This window comes from Bubalus bubalis, chromosome 12, assembly GCF_019923935.1.
Source record: "Bubalus bubalis isolate 160015118507 breed Murrah chromosome 12, NDDB_SH_1, whole genome shotgun sequence".
NCBI lineage: Eukaryota > Metazoa > Chordata > Mammalia > Artiodactyla > Bovidae > Bubalus > Bubalus bubalis.
The window spans coordinates 77,812,113-77,838,505 of record NC_059168.1 but is presented as its reverse complement, the minus strand read 5'-3'; the positions used below and the strand labels follow the sequence as shown (position 1 = coordinate 77,838,505).

Here is a 26,393-nt window from a genome sequence, read left to right as displayed (position 1 = left end):
CAACTTGGGAAAACTCTGGGAGATGGTGAGGGACAGGGAGGCCTGGCGTGCTGCAGTCCATGGGGTCACAAAGAGTGGGACAGGACTTGGCGACTCAACAACAACAAAGATAGGGAGGTGAAGGCCTTTGTGAGCACAACTCCCAGGGCTGATATTTACATAACAACAGGAAGTGGAAAAGCTGCCTTTTTCATTTTAATTGTTTAAACACCCAAAGGCTTCTGGCTTCTTCAGAGCAAAGGAAACTTGAAGTAGTGATAATATCATACAAAGGAAATTTCCCGTATTTCATCCCATTTTATCTTTACAGCCACTAGGCCTGGACTTCACCTCTAATTTACAAAGAGAGAAACTGGAGGCTCTGGAAAGTCCAGCAACCCGCCCAGTGTCCACCGGCTGCTCACTGACAGAGCTGGAACTTGAACCTAGGACGGTCAGCCTCCAACCCTGCTCTAGACTGACTGTACACTCTAGGTTTTCCAGCTTGTGAAGTGGCTTTCAAACCACACTCAGGGGCCCTGGCCTCCTGCAAAACTGCCCACGGCCACCAGAGAGGTGGGCCGAGGCTGAGGGGATAGAGATCCAGAGCCAGCAGCTCCTGTCCCAACCCGGGCCAATGCTACTCCCTGTGTTTTTTTATCCATCAGGGTCCTGTACGCAATTTCTCTTGCACCAAAGCGTCTGCTACTCAATGAAAGCAGTGGAAGGCGCTGTTTCCTGTGTTGTCCCTGACAGCGTTCATTCAGGCCAGACTCTGCACTGCTGCGGATGGAGAAACACAGCTGGTGCAGCACGCCTGGGTGGGGGTGGGGGGTGCTGTGGTCACCCCAACGGCAGCTGTTGCTGCAATCACCGTGACGGCTCTAGGGTGAGTCGAGGGTGCCCACCGTGCCGCCTGCACCCTCACTGTTTGGTCCCAGGACAGAGCAAGGGTAAGTGCTGTCTGTGGAGGTACAGTGCGACGCCACCAGCCCTGGGCCACAGCCCCAGCAGCGATCAGGAAGAACGGACCTCTAGCAGGTGACCAGAGAGGGAAACCGGGGGCTCAGAGTAACAGGAAGGCCTCCCTGAGCCTGCCTCCTGGAAGCCTCTGAAGGCAGCAGAGCCTGGCGGCTGGCGGGGCTGCTCTCTGCTGCGTGCCCTCCTGCTTCTCCAATACTTTTGTTAGGCTCGGTTCTGGGGGCCCCTCAGACATGATTTTGCCTGCAGAGCACGTCAGGAGCTTGTGAAAACACAGGTTCTGAGGCTCCACCCAGGTTCCAGGGGGGGCTGTGAATCTGCATTTCTAACCAGCTCCAGGGTGGTGGAGAATTCCCAGCTGGGCTCCGCTACCCTAGGCAGAGCTGGAATACTACAGGGCCCTAAGCCCAAAGGCGACAAATGCACTATTTAGAAAGAGGCCTCCAAGGAGAAGTGGCCATGCTCCTGTCCTTAGGGGCTGTCTCACTTCTAAATCTTGGAAATAGTATTAATAGTTAGGTGAGGTGATAGGTGTCAGCTGACCTTAGCATGGTGATCATTTCGCATTGTAGGTGTATCAACATTGTATCCCTTAACCTTACACAATGCCATAGGGCAACTTCATCTCAATAAAGCTGGTGGTGTTGGTCATTCAGTCATGTCTGACTCTTGCAACCCCTTGGACTGTAGCCCATCAGGCTCCTCTGTCCACGGAAATCTCCAGGCAAGAATACTAGAATGGGTTGCCATTTCTCTTTTCGAGGGGATCTTCCTGACCCAGGGATTGAACCCAGGTCTCCTGCACTGCAGGCAGATTCTTTACCATCTGAGCCACCAGGGAAGCCCCTAATAAAGTTGGGGTAGGGGAGGGTGGTTGGATGAATAAACCTTGGTTAACAGATCTGGAGGTACCTTGGCAATGTGCCAGAAGCTTTCAAAACCACACAATCATCCCAGAGCAGAAACTTCATCCAAATATAGGAAGCAAGACATTTTTATGCTAAAAAGCATAGGGTCATTTTACGAAAGATAAAACAACATTTGGATAAATAATTAGGACAAAACACACGATTCACATCCCAAAGAAATGTCCAGCCTCACCACTCGAGGCCATGGCCCAGGGCCTGGGTACTTGCTCCCCATCTTCTGAGCGGACAAGTCCGGACAGCGGGAAGCCCAGTCTCAGGACAGCGTGTTCATGCAGGAACCAGCCTGTCTTTCGGGAAGCTGAGAGTCCTCAGGGACCTGGAGCATGGAGGGGGGCTCCCTGAGCACTGGGGGAAGAGGAGGAGGCAGCGGGTCTTGCAGATGGGTAGGCTTTGGAAAAGCAGAGAGGACATCCCAACACAGGGGAAATTAAGTCCCTAAAGACCCCTTCACTGGACAGGCACAACCAAGATCCCCACCACAGAAGCTTTTGGGACCTTGCTCTGGGGCAGGCAGCTGGGGGAAAAGCTCAACAGAATAAACACTCCATACACAAACAAGTTCATCATTGCCTGTAACTGCAAAAACCTACAGAAAACACCACAATGTCCCCAATGCCATTTACAGCATATCAGTCTGATGCACTAGCATCAAGTTAGGAAGGTAGAAGCCTATTTATTGATACGGAAAGACCTAGCTGAAAAAGAAAGCAAATTATGGAATGGTGCATATTAACACAATCGCATTTTGTTAATACAACATGAGGTTCGTGACATTGTACAGGAGGCAGGGAGCAAGACCACCCCCAAGAAAAAGAAATGCAAAAAGGCAAAATGGCTGTCTGAGGAGGCCTTACAAATAGCTGTGAAAAGAAGAGAAGTGAAAAGCAAAGGAGAAAAGGAAAGATATACCCATTTGAATGGAGAGTTCCAAAGAATAGCAAGGAGAGAAAGGAAAGCCTTCTTCAGCGATCAATGCAAAGAAATAGAGGAAAACAACAGAATGGGAAAGACTAGGGATCTCTTCAAGAAAATCAGAGATACCAAGGGAACATTTCCTGCAAAGATGGGCTCAATAAAGGACAGAAATGGTACAGACCTAACAGAAGCAGAAGATATTAAGAAGAGGTGCCAAGAATACACAGAACTATACAAAAAAGATCTTCACGACCCAGATAATCACTCACACTCACCTAGAGCCGGATATCCTGGAATGTGAAGTCAGGTGGGCCTTAGAAAGCATCACTATGAACAAAGCTAGTGGAGGTGATGGAATTCCAGTTGAGCTATTTCAAATCCTAAAAGATGATGCTGTGAAAGTGCTGCACTCAATATGCCAGCACATTTGGAAAACTCAGCAGTGGCCTGGACTGGAAAAGGTCAGATTTCATTCCAATCCCAAAGAAAGGCAATGCCAAAGAATGCTCAAACTACCGCACAATTGCAGTCATCTCACACGCTAGTAAAGTAATGCTCAAAATTCTCCAAGCCAGGCTTTAGCAATATGTGAACTGTGAACTTCCAGATGTTCAAGCTGGTTTTAGAAAAGGCAGAGGAACCAGAGATCAAATTGCCAACATCCACTAGATCATTGAAAAAGCAAGAGAATTCCAGAAAAACGTTTATTTCTGCTTTATTGACTATGCCAAAGCCTTTGACTGTGTGGATCACAATAAACTGTGGAAAATTCTGAAAGATATAGGAATACCAGGCCACCTGACCTGCCTCTTGAGAAACCTGTGTGCAGGTCAGGAAGCAACAGTTAGAACTGGACATGGAACAACAGACTGGTTCAAAATAGGAAAAGGAGTACGTCAAGGCTGTATATTGTCACCCTGCTTATTTAACTTATATGCAGAGTACATCATGAGAAACACTGGGCTGGAGGAAGCACAAGCTGGAATTAGGATTGCCGGGAGATATCAGTAATCACAGATATGTAGATGACACCACCCTTATGGCAGAAAGTGAAGAAGAACTAAAGAGCCTTTTTATGAAAGTGAAAGAGGAGAGTGAAAAAGTTGGCTTAAAGCTCAACATTCAGAAAACTAATTATGGCATCCGGTCCCATCACTTCATGACAAATTGATGGGGAAACAGTGGAAACAGTGGCTGACTTTATTTTTCTAGGCTCCAAAATCACTGCGGATGGTGATTGTAGCCATGAAATTAAAAGACACTTGCTCCTTGGAAGAAAAGTTACGACTAACCTGGACAGCATATTAAAAAACAGAGACATTACTTTGCCAACAAATGTCCGTCTAGTCAAGGCTATGGTTTTTCCAGTAGTCATGTATGGATGTGAGAGTTGGACTGTGAAGAAAGCTTAGTGCCAAAGAATTGATGCTTTTGAACTGTGGTGTTGGAGAAGACTCTTGAGAGTCCCTTGGACTACAAGGAGATCCAATCAGTCCATCCTAAAGGAGATTAATCCTGGGTGTTCATTGGTGGGACTGATACTGAAGCTGAAACTCCAATACTTTGGCCACCTGATACGGAGAGCTGTTTCATTTGAAAAGACCGATACTGGGAAAGATTGAGCGCCGGAGGAGAAGGGGATGACAGAGGATGAGATGGCTGGATGGCATCACCAACTCGATGGACATGAGTTTGGGTAAACTCTGGGAGTTGGTGATGGACAGGGAGGCCTGGCGTGCTGCGGTTCATGGGGTTGCAAAGAGTCAGACACGACTGAGTGACTGAACTGAACTGAACTGAACCAGAAGCATATACCTTCATGATAAAAAGGCTTTTAAATGTGCTTTTAATTTTTCTACGCTAATTGTATATTATTTGAGTTACAGTTATCCTAGCAGAGTATTTCTAGCCGAAGGCAGAACTATTATGGGAGAACTTCACCTTTCTTAGAACTGAAATCTCTAAAACAGAAAGTTAAATATGAAAACTGTGTTCCACATGGAAAGCGATGGTGAGGACATTAAGTGAAAAAGCAGAGTATAAAAGGCATGTGTGCTATGTTTGCAGTTATGTGGATCAGCCTGGGACAGGGATGCAAAAAAAAAAAAAATCTGCAAACAGGAGAGTGGCTGGGTGGTGAGGGTTTTTTTTCTATCTTAAGGCACTTTCTAATGGTGTAGTAACGCCTCTTTCCCTAATCAAAACCAGGTTTAACAGACAAAGGAAAACCAGGCTTTGTGCCATGGCGCGCACCCTCCCAGCAGCCCTGCAGTGGAGCAACAGCGCCCCACAGTGGCCATAGCAGGAAGGGCCGACACCTGTCGCCTGGAAACGGAGCGTCAGAGCCTGGCCCAGATGGGCGCTCAGGGTGGGGTGGCTGGGAAAGCAGAGATGCTGCATCCACAGAGGAACTGAGAGCACAGGATGGAGAAATAAGCACGCAGAGCATATCATTCCTGCAAAGATCAGAGTGTTCCTCACCGCAGGGTGGGGTGGGCCGCACTGCACCAAGAGGGTTAACAGGCCCACCTGGGGGTCCCAGGAGAGGCCGAGAGGAAACCTGACTTCAAGGCAGGGCTCTGGCCAAGCACCCTCTCAGCTCTGTCCTCTATGTTCCCATCTGTGAAAGAGGGGGATAATCCTAGGGCCCTGCTTGGAAGACTGGATCAAGAGCCAAGGCAGGGAGGTGGCATCAAGTCCTAACTCTGCCATTTGGGGCTGGATGAATGTGAATGAATCACCAGACCCCAAACATCAGCCTCTTCATACACAGAATGGGCCTGATGCCAGGGCCAGCTTCCTAGGGCACCATTTCCCAAGCCAGATCCACAACAGATCCAGAAAGCAATGTGGTGAGTCATGACCTTTAAAAAAAAAGATAGAATAGAAAATATCTATCCATGTAAAGGCTAATCAATTCCTGGTATTTAATACATTCTCCAAAAAAATGTTAGTTGTTATTATTCCCAATGGAGGCAATAGCACTGACTATTGTCACATTGGTTAAGAAAAGACTGACAGAAGGTCAAAAGGCTCCGGGATTTCTTTCAGGGGCTCAGCTCTCCTCGGATTCAAGGAGGCCCCTGAGTGCAGAGCTGGGGATGGCACTGGGGCCGAAGTGGGGGTCCCTGGACAATCAGTACCTTGCCTGACAATCTGCTACTGAAGTAAAAGCAGGAAATTAAAGGCAGCCCTTGCCAACCCCAAAGAGCATTTTCCTACCCAAAAAAGGAGCAGCTTTGCTAAGCACGTCCTTCAGCCAAAGGCTGGCACAAACCACGCAAGCCGACCTCAGTCTGACGGCGAGTAATACGCAGTTACTCAGAACAACAGACAGGATGAGTTCAAACAAATACAGCCCAATATGGCCCTCGGGCTGCGCAAGGCTGATAATGAACTTCTCCCAACATGATCTCACTGTCGCTCCCACAGGGACACTGACCTCCTCCCAGGTCAAGGCCAGCATGGGGGGCTGGGAGGAGCCTGACTCCTGGGCACCAAGGGCTGCAGGGCCTCTGGCTCTTGTCTCCCATCTCCCTGAGCACCTGGAATCTTTCTCAAGTCTGGCTCCTTGGCCCCTCTAGGCTGGCCTCATGGTGACGCTGTGACCACATGTCCCCATGTATCCACCCTCACCATCACACAGGAGAGGAAGCCCTGTGGGCAGTGGGCAGAGCTCTCTGGACTGCACTTTTCATGCTGTTCAAGTTGAACTTGCCTCTGCCTCATCTCTCTTTGGCTCTAATTTCTTTCTGGAACAGGACTGGCCAGATGGGCAGAGACAACGTCACCCTGGGTCTGCAGTCCAACTCTGCGGAGGTGGAGAGGCAGAAAGACGTGGCCGTGACATCTAAGCCACTTACCCTACATGAGAGCCCAAAGAGACCGGTTGCCATCACTACCCTGAGCTTCCACTGCAGAAAACTGGAGGAGAGGGATAAACTGCCAGGCCTCCAGCCCAGGCAGTTGGCTCCGAGGTCCCGGACAGGATTCTGAGCTCCATTTGTATCCCAGCACCATTGTTCCCCCGCCCTCTGACAGCGGGCAAGGCATCTGGCCCCTGAAGATGTCAGTCTCTTTAACGTGTCAAGTGACGTGACAACGCCTGTTTGCGGGGCGGGCTGTCAATGAGATCCGGGAGACAAAGGGCACAGTACATCACCTGGTGCATAGTAGGTGCTCAAAACCAACAGTTCCCAGCTTGCTTCTTGCTCCTTTGGGCCAAGAAGTGAGGGTCCTGGGGGTGCGGGGGTGGTGATGGTGCTGAGTCTGTCTGGCTCCCCTATCTCCTTCTGGTTGGGAGGTCCTGCCCACTGCTTCAGCCGGTGCCCGCTGGAGGGGCCTGGGAAGCTGATGTCTTGCTCTCTGGTCTCATCTAGCCTGCAGCCCCTCCCCCAGCTCAGGGGGCTCACCATGGGGACTCACGGGCCGCTCACTGATTAGCTGAAGGCAGTCAGAGGGCCAGGAAAGGAGATGGAACAGGAGGGTGCCAGAATCAGGACACCAAGGGGCCTTCAAGACCACAGCTAGATGTCTCTTCTTCCCCCGTGCACGTGCGTGTGCACGTGCAACGTGCACACAGAGGGAACCACAGTCTACACAGGGCTTACTCTACCTCCTTCCATCACTCTCAGCACCTTAGGGGTCATCAGTCCCCTCCAGCCTTACCTGGAGGCAGGGCCAAGGTAAACAGCCCCACCTTCAGGGCAGCGGGACCCCGGCCACGCGAAGCAAGTCACAGGCTCCATGATGAACTGGACAGAGAACCCAGGCCTCCTGGGCCGGGTTCAGGATGCCTGGGCTGCTGAAGTGTCAGGGTTGGGGTGGCAGCCTGCCAGGCCTCAGTGCAGAATGCTGGGGGGCCACCCTGTGACCAGGGAGGGGCAGGCGATACCTGGGCCCAGCCCCGAAGACCCAGGAGATGTTGAGGATGAACAGAGAGCCGGTCCCCCTGAGTACCGGGCCCCCTCGGGGTGATATTCTAGGGAGATGGGTTTTCTCTGACTCCCAGGAGAGAGGGAGGAGCCTGGAGCAAGCCAGATGGGGCCACCCCACCCAGAAGGGGAGACGTACCGCATGATGCCCAGAGGGTCCAGGGCCTCCTCCTCCTCCGAGGATTTCCCTGCATCCCCGTCCTGGTGGCCCAGCGTGGGGAGACCCTCATCTTCCACTCGGTCCTGCTGCTGGAAGAAGTCCAAAGCATCTTCGTCCCCTGCTTGGCTGTCTGTGTCCAGGACCGAGACATCCCTGCCGCTGAGATCCGCGGCCCCGGGGGACCTGGTGCCTGTGGAGGGAGACGGAGATGGTGCCTGGCACCTCCCGGCACCAGCACGCAAGCTCCTGCACCAGCACCCGGGGCTGGAGGCCTCCTTCCGCGTCCTGGGACTAGGATGGCAGGTCTGTGTGGGTGAGTGTAGAGAGGGAGGCCAGCAAAGCGTGGGGTGCAGCAGTTACAAGCGGGAGCCTCAGAAGAGAGATAGCAGTTCCTCAACCTCTGCAGCCCGGGGCCCGTCAGGACTATAGACTACAGTCCACGGGCTGATGGGAGACCAGACAGTGTCTGGGGTCCTCACAGAACAGCTCTGGAAACGACGTGCATGTGGTGGGGCACATCGGGGAGCTCTGCCTAGCCAACCACTGATGAGACCTGCTCTGAGGGTCTAGACTATGAACTCCATGAGGCACAGTGAGCAGGTGGAAGATTCCAGGACAAACTGGGACGGCATCACCACAAACTGGCTTACGTAAGCGCTTCTCAAAGTGTGGTCCACCGGCGGGTGTCCACAATGAGGCAACTACAGAAAGGGGGAGCAAGATCCAGAAACTTCCATAGCACCTTGGGATGCTTGTCTGTGACAGATGGGGAATAAAAATAGTTAGCCCTTCCCCCACCGATGGTTTGAGACGCATGGGTTTAGAATGCTTGTTTCACTCTATCCAGTTACTGAACAGCATATTTTTGAAAGCAGTGAACTTCTAAGATATATCACCCTGTGGGTAAAGAACCCATCACCATGCCACAGAGTGCCTGGCACACAGGATGTAACGTGTACACTGATATGACATGTGGAACTAAGTGGTATTGATTATGTTGTATTACGTTATGCTTTGTTATTTTATTAAGACAAATGTAAAGTCCCTTGCAAAATCTCATGAACCTTCCATTTCATGGGGTAAGCATCACACAAAGAACATTTTTACAGGTATGCTCAGTTGCTCAGTCGCATCCAACTCTTTGCGACCCCGTGGACTGTAGCCCACCCAGCTCCTCTGTTCATGGAACTTTACGACAAGAATACTGGAGTGGGTTGCCATTTGATAGGTATAAATTCCTTTAAATATTGAAAAAATCTCATGTGAGAGATCCTAATTGTACCTTTATTTTAGAAATAAGGAAGCCAAGGCACAGCGAGGCTAGGAAAGTCAGACCACCTGATCCTGCTTCTCCATAAGTGTGTGTGCATGTGCACGTGTGTGTATGTGTGTATGTATGTGTGAAGGGGAGCTCTGGATGGGGCTGGCCAGGAGGGGAAAGGGAGGGGTCAGACTATGGAGAAGGCCCCTGGGTGAGCCCGGTCCAGCACCCAAGCAGTCTGTCCTCCGGGGCTGGGTCCCAGGCCCCTTCCACCCACCACCCACAACCCCGGCCCAAGCATGGCAGTGAATGAAGCCCACATGCCTCAACAGCTTGGCTGAGGTCTCTGGACTGCAGAAGGTGCTGTGGACCACACCCCGCCCCCTCCCCCCAAGCCAGGGCAGTGAGGCCTAGTTCTGGGCCAGGGGCCTGTAGGGATTTGGGACAGGGCCTCAGGTACCTAAAAATTCCAGCAGCTCGGGGCTGCCTGCCAGCTCAGCATCCTTGGAGACGCAGCGCAGAATCTCATCGAACAGGGCCCTCCGCTCCCGGATGTCACCCTCCCCAACAAACAGGACCTTCCTGGGGAGCGGGGGCAGGCTGGCCGTCGGGTAACGACTGCAAAGTTTCTGGTAAAACTCCTCAATGTCGCTGTACTTTTTGGAGACCTGGAATGAGAGGAACAGGTGGTTTCCTGAGTGAAGAGGGAAAACAGAGAGGGCTGTGCCCTGCCCCCCAACCCCAACAGAGGTCCCCACGAGGGCTGGGCTCCTTGGTGGGCCCTCCTCCAGGCCCAGATGGAGATGCCTCCCACCCGACTCTCTGCCCCATGCCCTAAGCCTCCTGATCAACACTGGGCACAAGCCCCGCAGTCCCAGAGGCCCAAAGGAAGGATGCAATCGTGGTGGATTCAGGGCCCTGTCACGGGTCTGGGTAGAAGCACTTGATACAGGGACTTGGTCTGCAGGTGACTGTGACCTACACCTCCATTCTGGGCTTCTGTGCATTAGCAGGGTGACCTCACGGTCTGGCCAGCTGTTAGGTCCTCTTCCGGCAACAAGTCACCTTTTCTCTGGGTCATTCTCCTGTGAACTAGCAAGAGCCTTCAACAAAGCCGGTCCTTACAGTGCTTAGATGGTGGAGAACAGATATTGCAAGGCTGGTTTCTGTTCTGGGGCCAGCCAGGACCCCTCTGCACACCGAAACCTCAGGGAGGCAGGCCAGAGCTCCTCCTGGTTGTTAGAAGGTGGTCCTCGGCAGTCAGAGTCACCCCGGGTCACTCGGCTTTCTGCGGAGCTGGGAGGTGACTGCTACCGCCTCTTGGCCTCTCCCCGGAACTCCCACTACAGCTAAGGGCTCGTCCACTCATCAGGCTCTTGCTGTGTGTTTACTCTGTATGGGGACATCCAGTGTGGTCTCTGTCCCAGAGGCTCCAGGTTTCCAGTTAAGGGATTGGTGCCATCGCTGTGGTCTGTGTAAGCCAATGCAGGCACTCAGAGAAGTCATCCTCTCCACGCCACACCCAACAACAGCCCAGTGTCCTCCCTTGTCCTGGACTCTTCTGTGCTCTCCCCACACGTTGGGCATGTCCCCTCAACTCCTTGGGAGCATTAGGGATGAACACAGATATTCCCGCTTCTGCTCCCAGACCAGGGCTGTGCGCCCAGCACACACTGAAACGCTGCCATGGCTGATGGGCTGTGGGGCGTCTGGAGGCATTCAGACAAGGGACACCCAGCAGTCCGGTCGCTCAGCTCTGTTGGAGCACACGCTGTTGAGCATGGGCATCAGAGCCCCCAGGCTGGGAGAGTTCCAGATGCTGGCAGGTGACTGGGGCACTGGAGACTTCAGGAGCCCCAGCGGGGAGTCATCTGCGACAGGGGACTGTGGCCTGCAGTTGTCATCACAGAGCTTGACTCGGGAGCTTTGCTGACAACAGCTTTCAAGGAAGGCTTTCGAGGAAAGGTAAGAGCATCCTTTCACAAAAGTGACACAGGCTCCGACTCCTGGTTGTTCCCAAAACCTGACTCCACCAGGTGGGGGGGGCAGAGCGCCCTCTGCAGGCCTGACTGCTCCATGCAGGCCAGGCCACCAGGCCCACCAGGACCCAGGTTCTGGGAGCCAGCTGTGGGTCTCCAGGGCGCTGGTAGTATGGACAGCCTAGGGTACCACCCTCTCCCGGGCCCACACTCATCAGTGCTCCAAAGCGAGGGCTGCCACTCCTTTTGAGGAACAGAAAGCAAAATGCTCATTCTTTTTTAAAGTTAAATCATGAAACTTCAAAGAAAGTTCAGGTTTGGGGTTACACCCCCAGATCTCATAGGGTGTCAATGCGTGCTTGACTCCCACAGGTGGTTCAAAATGTTTGAGAGGCAACTCCCTGAATGGGCACCCTTGCACACAGCTACCCACAGGGCAAAGGTATCACTGGTCAGGAGAAAGTGGCACACACACCGTGGCTGGGAAGGCCAGCCAGGACCCAGCGTGTCGGCCGGGGCCTCTCATGGGCCCCCGAGTGCTGCCTCTCCATCTTGCCCAGGGCCTTGGGTCTCAGATATCTCTTCTTTGCTTCATCTCTGAAAAACATGGGTGCACTAAGCTCCACTGGGGTCAAATCAGATTTGAACCCACCCAGTGGAACAAAGCAGTTCCTACCTGCTATCACGTTGCATCTTGGTTCTCACCAAGAGTCTGTTTAAGAAGCCAATGAAAAAATCACACTCTTCAGACACTTTCCAGGATGTGCTGAATGTCTCTTAATCAAAAAAACTGTGCCATAACTTATCTCTTAGAATCTTGTATGTGAAGTGTTAGTTGCTCAGTCGTGTCTGATTCTTTGCAGCCCCACAGACTATATAGCCTTCCAGGCTTCTCTGCCCATGGCATTTTCCAGGCAAGAATACTGGAGTAGGGTGTCATTTCCTCCTCCAGGGGATCTTCCAGACCCAGGGATCGAATCCGCATCTCTTGCGTCTCCTGCTTTGGCAGGCAGATTCTTTACCACTAGCAACACCTTTTTGCGCTGAGGCAATCGGGTGTTCTTTTGGCTTCATGGACTTGTACACGCAATTCCTTTCCCCGGTTTGAGAGATGCTCTCCACTATCATTTCTTTAAATAAACTCTCTGCTCACTTCTCTCTCTCTCCTGCTTCTGGGACACCCAATATCCTAAGGTTGCCCTTCCTAAAAGATGTGGATAGTTCTTGTAGAATTTTCTCTCTGTTATTTTGAATCTTAATTCCCTTTCCTCTTCTAACTGTATCATTTCTAGATTTTTATCTTTAAAAATGGTCTTCTCTACTTCTAATCCTTTTCTAAAGTATGTATTCTTCATCTCACTTACTGAGTCCTTCAGATCCAGAATTTCTGTTTGGTTCCTTTTTAGAGTTTCAGTCTCTTTGGGAAACCATATCTTCTGCTCATTAACTTCATCCCTGAGTTTTCTTGTCGCTTGTTGAGCTCCTTCATGACAGTCGTTTTGAATTCTCTATTAGGCTGCACTGTTCTGGGACTTTAAATTTGGTTTCTAGAGAATCATCATTTTCTTTTGTGCCAGTGTTACTGTGATTCTTCATGGTGCTTGATGAGTTCTTCCTCTTCTGGGAAATGTGAAGCATGAAACACCTTTCTTCTTTAGATAAAGCTTTTTCATTTTTTAAAATTTGATTTCTAACAAGTCAACAGGTGAGAGGCTTTTCTTTTTTTTCCAGCAGGTGGCGCCACAGCACAAGTTTTTGGTTTTCTGGGCTCCCAAAGCATTGCAGATGGTTGACTGTGGCCATGAGATTAAGACTCTTGCTCCTTGAAAGAAAAGCTATGAGAAACATAGACAGCATATTAAAAAGCAGAGACATTACTTTGCTGACAAAGGTCCATCTGGTCAAAGCTATGGTTTTTCCAGTAGTCATGTATGGATGTGAGAGTTGAACCATAAAGAAGCCAGAGTGCCCGAAGAACTGATGGTTTTGAACTGTGCTGTTGGAGAAGACTCTTGAGAGCCCCTTGAACTGCAAGGATATCCAATCAGTCCATTCTAAAGGAAATCAGTCCTGAAATATTCACTGGAAGGACTGATGCTGAAGCTGAAGCTCCAATCCTTTGGCCATCTGATGTGAAGAACCGACTCATTGGAAAAGACCATGATGCTGGGAAAGATTGAAGGCAGGAGGAGAAGGGGACGACAGAGGATGAGATGGTTGGATGGCATCACCGACTCAATGGATGTGAGTTTGGGTAAGCTCTGGGAGTTGGTGATGGACAGGGAGGCCTGGCGTGCTGCAGTCCATGGGGTCACAAAGAGTCGGACACGACTGAGTGGCTGAACTGCACGCACTGCCTCTAGTTATACTAGAAGACTGGCACTCTCCAGCCGCCAATGCCCCTGCTGGAGGTGTGGCCCGGTGCCCCTGTTGTCACTGCTTGTGCCTCCATGGTTGCTGGTGCCTTGCTGCCATCACTGCCTAGGACATGGGGGTGATGGGCCCTTCCGCTGTGTCACAGGCTCGGCCTCCCATGGGAGTGGGTTGGGCTGAGGTCACCTGCACTTACGCCGTGTCTGGGGTTGTCAGGTTTAGGGATGCCCCCACTGTGGATGGGGAGTAGGGAGGCTGGAGCTGTGGGCCAGCCCTGCACCTGGAGGGACAGGGCTGCAGGCCCTGCTGCCCAGTTCCTGTGGCTGCAGGCGGCTGATGAGGCCAGGAGGCTGGAGGTGTGTGTGCCGCCCCCCTGATGCCACTGGGTACCGGGGGCTGTGGGCTTGGTCCCCAGGGCTGGGGATCCATGACTGCATGCATTGCGTCTACTATGCCCCCAGCTCCACCTCTGTGTGTTCCAATCGGCCTACCTCTAGACGGACAGATGTGCATGACTGCTGTGGGTGTTTACTGGCTCTAGATTGAAGGGGAGAGACCAAGGGAAAGTCGCATCTGCCCTAATGCGGATGGCTCCACCCGCTCTTCACATCACAGCTCAGCTCTGACCTCTCTCCGAACCCTTCCCCTAGGATGGCTTAGGTGCCCCCTCTCGACACCCCCACAGCCCCCGCCCTCTCCCCACCCCAGGCTCCTGTCTCTTCACAGATCTGTCTCCCCACAGACGGTCAGCATCTGATTCACTGGTGTCTTTAAGGCCAACGCACTCTGGCATCCTCCGACTGAGGGCTGGCTGGAGCACTGCTCACACTCTGCTGCTACCTGAGCCCTGGTGGGAGGCGTGTGTGTCTCCTTTGGCCTCTGGACCCTGGGAGCACCTTGCCAGAGCCCCTAGCTCACCAAGAACTGGACGACGTCCTCGGGCCTGTGCTTGGCCGACTTGAATGCAGGCAGCCGGGTGACCACCAGGATCTGGTACTCCACGTGCCCCGACATCATCTTGCCCCGCACCTCTTGGTGCTGCGGCACGCTCAGGTCCAGGCCCGTGTGGACATTCTGAACTCGCCTGCCAGAAGGAGAGAAGGCAGAGGAAGGTCAGGTTGAAGTCAGCAGGCTTCTCGAGTGAAATGCTGCTAAGTCCTCAGGGGGTCCCGCAGGCCTGGGTGCAAGGCTTCTCCACTGGGCAAGTCCTCAGGCGTCCAACTCCAGGCTACCCACCCCACCACATGCCAGCCCCTCCTGAAGCCTGACTTCCCAGGCCAGGGCCCTACCTGTGGGTCCCTCAAGAATGAAGGCCTGTTTCCTGTTTCAGCAGGAAAACAGCAGAGAAAATGGGGCTGTGGAAACAGCAAATTCTTTGCTCTGATGGTAAAGAATCTGCCTGCAATGCAGGAGACCTGAGTTTGATCCCTGGATCGGGAAGATGCCCTAGAGAAGGAAATGGCAACTCACTCCAGTATTCTTGTCTTTGAAATCCCATGAACAGAAGAGTCTGGCAGGCATTCGTCCATGGGGTTGCAAAGATTCGGACACGACTGAATGATTAACGCAGGCTTTGAGTGGATACTTGGCAAAACGTTACAGCTCTTTGAGAATTTTTAAATGCTACACAAACGCAATGAATTGCACAGTGAGCAAAGAAGTTATGAAATGTTTTCCCTGAGGTGAGAAGAAAGCTAAATATATTCCTCTTTCTGGGTGAGGGTATCATGGAGACCTGAGCACATAAACATAAACCACACAAACATCTATGACAGGATGCACTGGGCACCCTGTTATCAGGGTCCAGACCTACCCTCTGCAGGGCAGGACTTCCAGAAGACAAGAAAGGGGAGGGCCCAAAGGGTTGGGCTGCCAGGGCGACAGCTGGGACATGGCCCTTCCCACCCCGGAACTCTGTCCCAATCCAACACATGACACCCTGCCCCCTGCACTCCTTCCACACAGGTCCCCCCCTTTCCACACCGGGCAAGTGACACCATACCATGATGCCATTTGTTACCAGCTGGGAGGACAACCCACCACACAGCCACCTACTACCAAATGTAGCAACCTCTACACCCATGAACATTCTCACCGGGCAGAAGGCAGGGGTCCCCAACCCTGGACCACAGATGGTTACTGGTCCAGGTTAGAGACCTGCCCACACAACAGGAGGTGAGCAGCCTGCAAGTGAGGGAAGCTTCAACTGTATTTACAGCCATTCCCCGTGGCTTGCATTACTGCCTGAGCTCTGGCTCCTGGTGGATAGGGGGCAGCATAATAAATGTAATGAGACCAAATCATCCCCAAACCATCCCCACCCACCCCCACCCCAAATCCCTGGAAAAACTGTCTTCCACAAAACCGGTCCCTGGTGCCAAAAAGGCTGGGGGCTGCTGGTATAGTGAAAGAAAGTGAAAGCATGAATCACTGAGAAAGGCTCGGGCGAACCGCCCTTCAGGTGAGTGTTAAGTAAGTTCAGCATTCACGAGCCACTTGGAAAAACAAATGATCAGCCCTCCTTTCCTTTCGCTAATGACAAGACGAGCGTCCTAGCCTTTCCACTGGGCGCTAAGACCCTCTGCTCCTGGTGCTGTGCGTGGTGTCCCTGCGTGACAGTGTGACGGGCACAGGACAGCAGAGGGGACGAAAGGCAAGAGGCACCTCTGCAGGCTCTGCTGTGGGGATCTCGCCTGTCTAAGGTGCTCCCGCAGCCCTACAGAGGGACACCACCGCTGAGACCCGCTTCAAGTCACGGGGTGTTCTGATCACTGAGTCATGTCTGACTCTTTGCGACCCCATGGACTATACAGTCCATGGAATTCTCCAGGCCAGAATACTGGAGTGGGCAGCCTTTCCCTTCTCCAGGGGATCTTCCCAACCCAGGGATCAAACCTGGGTCTCCCACACTGCAGGCAGATTCTTTACCAGCTGAGCTATCGGGGAAGCCCAAAGTCAGGGAGTGTGTTAGTTGCTCCGTTGTGTCCCACTTTTTGCAACCCCACGGGCTGCAGCCTGCCAGGCTCCTCTGTCTATGGGATTCTCCAGGCAAGAATACTGGAGTAGATTGTCATTTCCTTCTCCAGAGGATCTTCCCGACCCAGGGATTGAACCCTGGTCTCCTGCATTGCAGGCAGATTCTTTACGGTTTGAGCTACAGGGAAGCAGACGCAAAAAGGGAGTCACCTGTACTGGGCTCAGCGGGTCAGAGGTGGAGTCAGGGTTCACTGCAGGCTGCCCCCTGCCTCCCCGCTGACCCGCATCTCCTAACAGCCCTGCTTACTGTTACTGCTCCGTCTCGGAGCACCACACCCGGCAGTTTCTCCGGGGCTTCTGTGACACACCCCCCCCCCACAATTCCACTGTACCCCTCATCACACCGCCCCAGTTGAGAGGCCCTGCCCCACAGCTGGGATCACAGACTCAGGTCCCCTGCCTGTTCCCCTAAACCCGCCAGTTCTCCAGGTCCTGGGCACCAGAGTCTGGCAGTGGCAGGCCACTGGGATACACACAGACACGTCATCTAAAGCGTGTCTCAGTTGTGTCTGACTCCTTGTGACCCCCATGGACTGTAGCCCGCTAGGCTCCTCTGTCCATGGGATTCTCCAGGCAGGAATACTGGAGGGGGTTGCCACTCCCTTCTCCAGGGGCTCTTCCTGACCCCGGAAACAAACCCCAAGTCTCTTGCACTATGGTTAGATGTGTTGACTGGTCCCACTTGAAATTCATGGCCACAACTGGCAAGCTGCGGTTGGGCCGGGCAAGCCCAGCTTGGTCTCAGTCTAGGGGGTTCTCCAAGTGTGGTCCTCGCTGCATGAGCCCCACCTGGGAGCTTGTGAGAAAGGCAGATCCAGGCTCTGCTGAATCAATCCTCACGTTAACAAGCCCCCCAGGGGACTCTCATGCCCCTGAGCCTCATCTACACTGTTCCCATTCTCCTTGGGCCCCCAGGGAAACTTTTTTTGTGAAGAGCCACATAGCAAATATTTTAGGTTTTGCAGGCCACAGGGTCTCCATTACCACCATACCCAACTCAGCCGCTGTAGAGCGAAAGCGGCCACAGACAGTACATAAACTGATTTAAAAAGTGAGTAGCGGGTAGGCTTTGGCCCATGGGTGTAGTCTGCCCACCTATACCCCAGACCAAATTTCCGGAACTGTGATGTGCCTTCCCAGTTCCCCCGGTGATCTTGTCAACACACAGATGCTGATCCAGCAAGGCCTGAGAGTCTGCATGTCTAACCAGCCACCGGATGATGCAGGCACTGCTCCCAGGACCCTCCCCCACCCTGCCGCACAGAGTCCAAGTTGCCTAAATCCGCGAACCCCCAGGACCTGCTTTCTCCCTACAACCCTGCTTCCTGTGTACTGAGAAACGAGAAGCGGTCGGAGAACTTCCAAGCACATCCCTTTGCATCCACACCTGGCCTGCGTCTGCCTCCCCTGCTGTTAGAGACAAACTGGCTGGCTCCTACCTGAGACAACCCCTCACCTACTCAAGGACGTCAAATCTTCTGTCTTCTCTGCGCCATCAATCTCCGCTCCTTACTGGATCACTCCTACTTCTCTGACAAACCAAAGCTGTCCTTCCACCCAATCTCCCCCTTGAGCTATTGCTCCATTTCTGCTCCCCCTTCAAGCAAAACTTCTCAAGAGAATGGCGTCTCGGGTTCCTCTCTTTGATCTTGAACTTTTTCCAACTTTTTCTTGATCTTCAACTTTTTCTTGAACTTTTTTTGTTCTCATCATGCAACCGAAACAGCCTACGCCCAGGTCACTAGTGACCTCCGTGTTCAGTTCAGTTCAGTCGCTCAGTTGTGTCCGACTCTTTGTGATCCCATGGACTGCAGCACACCAGGCTTCCTTGTCCATCACCAACTCCCGGAGTTTACTCAAACTCATGTCCATTGAGTCGGTGATGCCATCCAACCATCTCCTCCTTTGTCTTCCCCTTCTCCTCCTGTCTTCAATCTTTCCCAGCATCAGGGTCTTTTCCAGTGAGTCAGCTCTTCGCATCAGGTGGCCAAAGTTTTGGAGTTTCAGCTTCAGCATCAGTCCTTCCAACAAATATTCAGGACTGATCTGCTTTAGGATGGACTGGTTGGATCTCTTTGATGTCCAAAGGCTAATTCTCCCTCTCCTCTTACTCCTGAGTTATCTGATGGCCCTTCTCTGCTCTTTGAGGCTCTGGGACCCATGCTCTCTCTCTCTTGATTCTCCAACCTCCCTGGCCACTTCTACTGAGCTTCCCTGGATGGTCTGCAATCCTGCCCCAAGTGCCCGCCTTAGACCTCTTCTCTCACTCACCTTCCCCTGCTGCTGCTGCTGCTACTGCTAAGTTGCTTCAGTCGTGTCCAACTCTGCACGACCCCATGGACTGCAGCCCACCAGGCTCCTCCATCCATGGGATTCTCCAGGCAAGAGTACTGGAGTGGGGTGCCATTGCCTTCTCCACACCTTCCCCAGGGATCTCAAATATGTCCAAGGTTTTAAATCCCATCTATGAACCAGTGGCCCCTCATTCCTCTCTGATCTGGACTCTCCCCTCAAAGCCACACTCCTCCGAACTGCCTGCCGGATGTCTTCACTTGGCTGTCAGAAAGCTTCCTAACGGACATGTCCAGACCAATGGTGATTCTCACCTTCCTAAACCTGCTCCATCCATAGTCTCCTGGGTTGGTGCACTGCAATGCCCCTCTTTCAGGAACTCAAGAGAAGTCTTGTAGTCAATCTTGACTCCTCTTTCTTGCTCTCATGGTCCACATCTAATCATCAGCAACCCCCGAAAGCTCAATCTTCAAAATATAGCTAGAACCCAAATATTTCTAAGCTTTTCTGTCAGCATCAGCTCTCACGTGGATGACTGCCAGAGTCTCCTGAACGGTCTCCTCACTGCACCCTGCTCGCCTCCCTTCTGCTCAGCACAGCGGCCAAAAGACCTTTCTGGAGTCCAGAGCAGGTCCCACCGTGTCCAGAGCCTCACCCCAGCCTGGGGAGCCTGTCCTGACTGTCCCCTGCCTCCAAGCCCCCAGATGTGGTAACACTCTGCACCACATCACCCAGCTCTCTGCTGGCTCACTGCGCTGCAGTCACACTGGCCTCCTGGCTGATGCACAAACATCTCTCTGCCCCAGGACATTGGCTTCTGCTGTCCCCTCTGCCTGGTACCCTTTTTCTTAAGATTTCTCTTTCACTTGTCAGGGATCTACCCAGCTGCCACTCTCTATCAGAAAGACACTCCTGGACCACACCATATAAAACAGCATTCACTTCTCCTAGCATCCCATTTCCCTACCACTTTATTTTCCTTTATACCATTTATCATCCCTGGCGCACTATACATTTACCCATCTGCCCCACGAAAGCTCACAAGAGGGACTGTATGTGGTTCACTATCCTAGAACCGCTCACCTGGCCTTCACCGCCAGCACCTGCATTTGTTAAGAAGCCCTGTTCAGGTGGGGCAGAGAGGGAAGCCCCCTCATACCCTCCCTAGGCTCCCAGCACCAAGGTCACACTCCCACTGGTCTGCCGCTGGCCCTGCTCACACCTGCCAACCTCAAACCTCCTATCCGCATAAAAGGAAACAGGCTCAGGGAGAGGAGGTGATTCACGTGGCACTAGGGAAACCTCTTCTGCCAGCGAGGACACGACCAGCCACCACGGAGAGGAGACCAAGCAGGTTCTGACATCAGAACCTTAAAGAACCATACTTTTCTAGACCTGAAGCCACAAGGATGTTCAAATTACAGCCGGAAAAATTTTACATTCATTTATGTAAGAGACTGATGTCTTAGCCTAAGATTTTGTGTAGGGGGAACAAGGGTGGAGTGTGTGAAAACACTTGCACTGAGTCACTTGACAGATGTGAGAAAGGGGGAGATGGTAAAACCACGCCCACCCCAGCCTTCAGCATCCTTCTTATACCGAATCCCCCAGGCCTGGGTCAGGGTGGGTTCACCCTGACCCAGGGGTCCTCTGCCTTCAGGGACCCTCTGAAGGCCTCTGCGGTAACTGCACTTTTCCTGGGCTACCTGTTAAAGCAGCTGCCACCTGTCCCCTCCCCTTCCCCTGGAGGACCTGGCCTCACGCACCCCCACCTCGCAGAAGCCGGGTTACAACCGGCCCTGTGTTCCCATGGCAACCTGAAGCCGCCCCCGCCCCCCGCCTCGCCCCCCGGTTCAACATCTGTCCTCCGCCAGTTTCCCCTGACCGGCCGAGCCTGATCTGATTCACCCCGTCCCCAGTGCCGTGCCCCGGACCTGGCACACAGTCAGCGCTGCCAGGATGCATAACTAGATCTTGGAAAAGAAAGGAAGGCAGGTCAGCGGGAAAGGGGTGAGGAGAACCCTCTCTTTGACCACCGTGCAGGATCGGCCAATCCAGGCCTTCCACTAGGGTCTTGGATGAGTTCGTTACCCTCTAGGGACCACAGTTTCCCCATCTGTAAAACCCGGAAGGGGGGCGGGCTGCCTCTCCCGCAGGGCCGGGGAGCGGCCGAGCCCAGGTCCACGGCCAGCAGCGCTGGGGACGCCGGCCGCCGGGCGGGATCCTCAGGATCCTCCTCCGCCCGGGACACCTAGGGCCGCGGCTCCGGGCCCTCCCGACTCTCGGCGGCCCGAGATGCGGCCAGGGCGCGGGGTCTGGCTCACCTGGAGGTGACGAGCACCGCCGGGGACTGCATGACGGCGAGGGGCTCCGGGCGGGGCGTGCGATCACGCGACCGCGGGCGCCGGCGTCGCCGCGTCCCCGCCCCGCGCCCCGAGCCCCGCGCCCCGCCCGCCCTGGCTTGGGCTCGGGCTCAGGCTCCTGCCTGGCCCGCCGCCTAGTGGTCGCGGCGCTCGGCCGGACGTGGCCTTGTTTTTCCAGGCCTTTCTGGAATTCTGGGCGTAGATTCAGGGCTGAGGACCGTGCGTGGGCTCGGCGCTGCTGGAGGCCCCGGCCGCGCCGAGCGCGCCCCCGTCCCGCGCCCGAGTGTCCCGAGCCATCCCGAGGCGCGCGCGTCCTGGTTTGGGTCTGATGTCCCGGCGTTGTTAGTGACAGCGCCCCGTTCACTTTTAGGAGTGCCCCAAGCGTCCCGCTTCCGGACGATGAATCATTCCGTTCTGCTTCCTTGGGGAGAGTTTTGGGGAAACAACCCAACCGTGCACAGGGTCCCAAGGATGCTCTGAGAGATGTTTCCAGCGTCAAACGAGGTCAGAGAACCCATCAAACAAGATGAACACTCTGTGCGGGGTGATCTAAAGAAACAGCAGTCTGACACCCCACCCCCCACCCCCGAGGCCTTCCAGGGGCTTTCCTTAAAGAGGCCAACAGGCCCTTCCCAGCAAAAGTTTCTGAGAACTGGATTTCTTCTGCCTCACTAAAGAAATGTTCTGAACCTTGTTAAAACTCTAAGGAAGACTTTATTCAAGGCTGTTGCAACAGGAGTCAAGACTTTCCCAATGGGGACAGAGTTCAGGCTCAGCCCGGAATACAGCAAGGACAGTGGGACTGGAGCCAGGGGGCAGGGGGAGGTCCGTGATGGAGGTACAGGTAGCCAAGGGTGAGGATCCTTGCTGAATCCTAGCCTGAAGGCAGGCTGGGGGCTTAGAAGACACGAACCTGAGAGGTGAGGAACTTGATCAGATACCAAGGGTGATCAGGTATCAAAGGGAGCGAGCCTTTCTCAACTGACTTAGCAGGATTCTTGCTGAGACTGGGCTGGGCAGGCCAGAGACAGGGCAGGCACCAAGGTCAAGGGCTCAGTTGAAAAGAGGGCTCAGAGGAGCCTAAAGTTTGGTCAAGAAGAGGGTCTCTCTCTCCCAAAGTTTCCCTCTCGGAGAGCTGCTAAAACTAACCCCTCGCAGCCCCGCCCCCGCCCCCCCTCCCCCGGCCAAGAGGCGGGGCTTCTGCTGGACTGTATTCTCCCAAAATGCCAGTCTCCTGCCCCTCCTGCACCACCCTGAAACTCTAATCATCAGTGTCCTAGCTCTTTGCAACCACCTGTAAGACGCTCAGGGCCTGGCTCACAGTGACATCAGATCCGTGTGAGTGTTTGTGTTGCTAAGTGCTAAGTTACTTCAGTCGGCTCCGACTCTTTGTGACCCCATGGGCTGTAGCCCACCAGGCTCCTCTGTCCATGGGATTTTCCAGGCAAGAATACTGGAATGGGCTGCCATTTTCTACTCCAGGGGATCTTCATGACACAGGGATGGAATGCAGGTCTCTTACGTCTCCCGCATCGGTAGGTGGGTTCTTTACCACTAGTGCCACCTGGGAAGCCTGTGTTGCTCTAATGTTCAGCAGCTAAAATGACAGGTCTCACTGCTTCTGATACTAGTCAGAGTTCCTCACAAAGCCACTCTCCTCTCTCCCTCATGACCTTTTCATTCATTCATTCAACAGCTATCTACTGGACTGGGCCTCTGCTTGGGGCCCTGTGGAGGCTCCTGAGCTATTCGTGACAAGGACACCATGGCCCAGGGCTCCGTCTGTGGACTTGCTGCCTCCAGCTTCCCCTTTCCTGTCCTCTCTTCAAGGTTCTAGCTCCTTCCTACTGTCTGCTGACTCCCCTTTGTCCACAGAGGGCCACAGCTTGGTGGGTGATGGGTGTCCCTGTCCTGGCTCCCATGGCCGCCTTTGGGTCCACAGCTGGAGATCCTGATAGGCAAGGTCACAAAACTGTTGGAGCCGAGAGTTAGGCTGAACCTGCGGAGAAGGCAGCACAGGAGGGTGCAGAGAAGCACACACGTCCCAGGGCAAGCACAGGTGGGAGCTGCAAAGAATGGGACCCCGCACCCCCACCGGAGCTGGTGGCATGTCGGTCACCTGTGCCTTGCAGGCAAAGGAACCTCACCCCTGGCCCCAGGCTTCCAAGTGTGCACTGAGGGGGGACTTGGCACACCCGGCGCCTGCGGAGAATCCCACTGGTTCCCCATGGAAGAGTGAGCCCATCCGGAGAGCAATCCCATTTTCTGCCTCTGTGGGTCCCACACGCCCCTCTGTGGCTCCAGCGGATAATTGCATACAATGCATGGAATGTGGAATCTAAATCTGATATTTTCTGCTTCCTGCCTGACTCAGGGAGCCCTTTCCATGGCTGAAGCCGTAGTAACGCAAACCACATTGCAGGGAAGCTGACAGTTGCCCCTTCCCACTGCCCTGGGAGGAATGCTTCAGGCCTCAGTCACCCCCTGCCCCAGGGAAGTGGCTGGACCTCAGGGCCAGTGGGGTAAGTTAGAGGCACCACAGCCCACAAGGAGTCTTATCTGAGCTCTGGTCAACCTTGCCCTGGTTTCTGGTGGGGTGGGACTTCTGGGGACCTGCTGATTTGTCTCTGTTCTCTGTAGTGATGCTTTAGCGCTCCAGTGGGGAGATGGATACCCCAAGTCGAGCAAGGCCAACACCTCATCTGCCCTCAGCAAATGCTCCTGGGCACCGCTCTGGGGCTGGGACTTTATACCAGGCCCAGAGGATGCAGAAGACACAGGCCTCCCTGGCAGGGCTCACACGCCACTCAGGGACCCTTGGAGATGCCAACGCAAGTGCAGGCCCACAGAGCGCAGAGAAGGGCACATAGCCAACTCATCCAGGGGTTGGGGCATACAGGAGTTCTTCCAAGAGGAGGCGGTGCCAGACTCAGGACATGAAAAAGTAGGTTTTGTCTCTTTGAGCCTTGGTTTTCTCATTGGTGAAATGGACATGATGGAAATCTTTAATCCATAGCACTGCTGTTACTTAAATGAGCTCACCTGTGACTGAAATGAGAGGGGATGTATGGCAGACACTCTAGGTGAGCTACCCCAAAGCCAGTCATTGCTGTTTGCCTTTTACTACCATAGAGGCTGCAGTCCATGGGGTCGCAAACAGTCGGACACGGCTGAGCGACTGAACAACAACCATAAAGGCTAGACAGGTATAGCATTCATGCTGCTAAGGAACTGCAGTTAGAAGATGCTTTGTGACATAATTCTGGCCATATACATGCAAGTTCCTGCAGAGGGTTTACCTTGCTCGGAGAAAGCTCTTTGTACCTTTCCGGTGCTGAGTCAAAGAATTTCCTGCCTTAAAGTGTTGCGTCTGTCTGGAACTTCCCTGATGGTCCAGTAGCTAAGATTCCACGCTCCCAATGCAAGGGACCCGGGGTTCCATCCCTGATCAGGGATCTAGATCTTGCATACCTCAACTAAGACCTGGTGCAGCCAAATTAAATAAATAAATAAATATATATTTTTAAAAGTGTTGCTGTGTCACAGTGCTCTTGGGAAATTTCCCTGAACTTGAATTCCCACCAAGGGTATATATTAGAATGCCTACTTGTATCTCCTTTCACCAAGAATGCATTTTACGTTCTCGGTTTTACTAGCCTGAGAAGTAAATAAAAATGGTATTGTTTTCATTTGCAATGATTTGCTGGTGACTTTGGGGATTTTGATGTTGTCACCCTATATTTTTCTAACTCTTTGTGTCCCCAGCGATCAGGATAAGCCCTTTGACTAGAGCTCTCCAACTCTTTATTCAAGCCAGAAAAAAAATGCCTGGGAGGACAGGACCCAGCTGGGGCTCTGCCCTAAATTAAGGTATTATTCAGAGGTGGATCAGCTACCTAGGGAAGTGGGAAACACACACAAAGGGGCTGCCGTGGCCTAAGGCCAAGTCCCCAGTTTTGTAGGCAGCCTCACCCTTTGCAGCCTTAGAGCCCAGCCTCCTGAAGAGCTCACAGATGCCTTTGCCATGTGGACCAGAGAACCTGAGACAGGCCATCCAGGCTGAGGACACCAGGTCCCCAGGTCAGCTGTGTGATGTCCAACACTCTGCTATGGGAACACGAGACATTCTGGTCCCAGGGTCCTTATCCTCTGGAGTGTCTGCAAGATCTCACATTCTAGAATTAGGGACACATCTTCTGGATCCTCCAAGCCTGTTCTTGACTTCTGTTAACCCCTATTTTCCGAAGCAAAGAAGACAGTTTGGTTCTCTGTTCATTATGTGACTAGACTAGAAACCAGGGCTCCTACCTGACAAATCGGAGGATCCGGCATTCTGAATCACTGCACATTCTAAGTGCCACCAGTTTTTATTCTAAAAGGAGTTTGTTTTGTTTCAATCTCATGTGTCGACAAAGGTCTCCAAGAAAATCTAATGGAGGCATAGCTTCAGACTATTAATGTTCACGATGGGCCTGAAAGACCACATAGAAGAGACTGGATGGACAGGTTTGATCAGTCTTTGGACGGGTTAAACCAGGACTGACTTAATCAGAAAACTGTAAAAGCCAGCATTTATTGAGCCAGGCACTATGGTAAAGCTTTTACCTACTTTGTTTCCTTTGTCCTTAGGCACACCTGACAGGTAGGAATCTCTGTCTCCATTTAAAGGTGGAGGATAACAAGTTAATTAACTTAAGGTCACAAAACGAGTGCACTATAAAGGTGGTTTGGAAGCCAGTGTTTATCATGACTCCACCCTCTCGTTTCTCTCCTGACCTCAGTGGAGATGTGTGGTCCTTGTCCCCTCAACTCCCAGGATACCTTAGAGCTCCAGGTAAGCTGGTTCAACCTCAGGGTCCCCGTGCAGAGCTTCCTGAGTCTTCTCCTAGACTGGTTTTTGTAAATCTGAGCAGGAATGGGGTTCAGCCACACTGTGGTGCTGTTATAACCAGTGACCAGCAGATGGCACTATCCACCAGCCCTCTGCCATTTGTCCCAACCCTAAAGGAAGGGCCCTGAGAAACCCCTGTGAAATTTCTAGAAGGGACTATTCCACTCCCTTCTTCTCAGCCCCATCTCCTCCCCTCACTGAAGGATGGGGCCATGCCAGTGGCCGGGGACGGGCTGCAGCCCACCCCGGTGTGGATGCCGGAGCTGTTGCCTGGGGTAACCTGGGGGCAGACAAGCTCTG

General features: G+C 53.1%; 1 protein-coding gene across 2 annotated transcripts in view; it reads right to left on the bottom strand.

Moving 5' to 3' along the window:
* Positions 1-21,316, bottom strand: part of HS1BP3 (HCLS1 binding protein 3) — a 37,056-nt gene extending 15,740 nt beyond the window's left edge. For both annotated transcript variants that reach the window (XM_006076047.3, XR_003102373.2), the window contains exons 1-4: positions 21,164-21,316; positions 14,430-14,595; positions 9,620-9,827; positions 7,878-8,088 (exon numbers count right to left, since the gene is read on the bottom strand). In XM_006076047.3, the coding sequence (XP_006076109.1) occupies positions 7,878-8,088; positions 9,620-9,827; positions 14,430-14,595; positions 21,164-21,195 (617 nt within the window). In that variant the 5' untranslated portion in view covers positions 21,196-21,316. The remainder of the gene's footprint in view (positions 1-7,877; positions 8,089-9,619; positions 9,828-14,429; positions 14,596-21,163) is intronic.
* Positions 21,317-26,393: the final 5,077 nt, after the last annotated feature.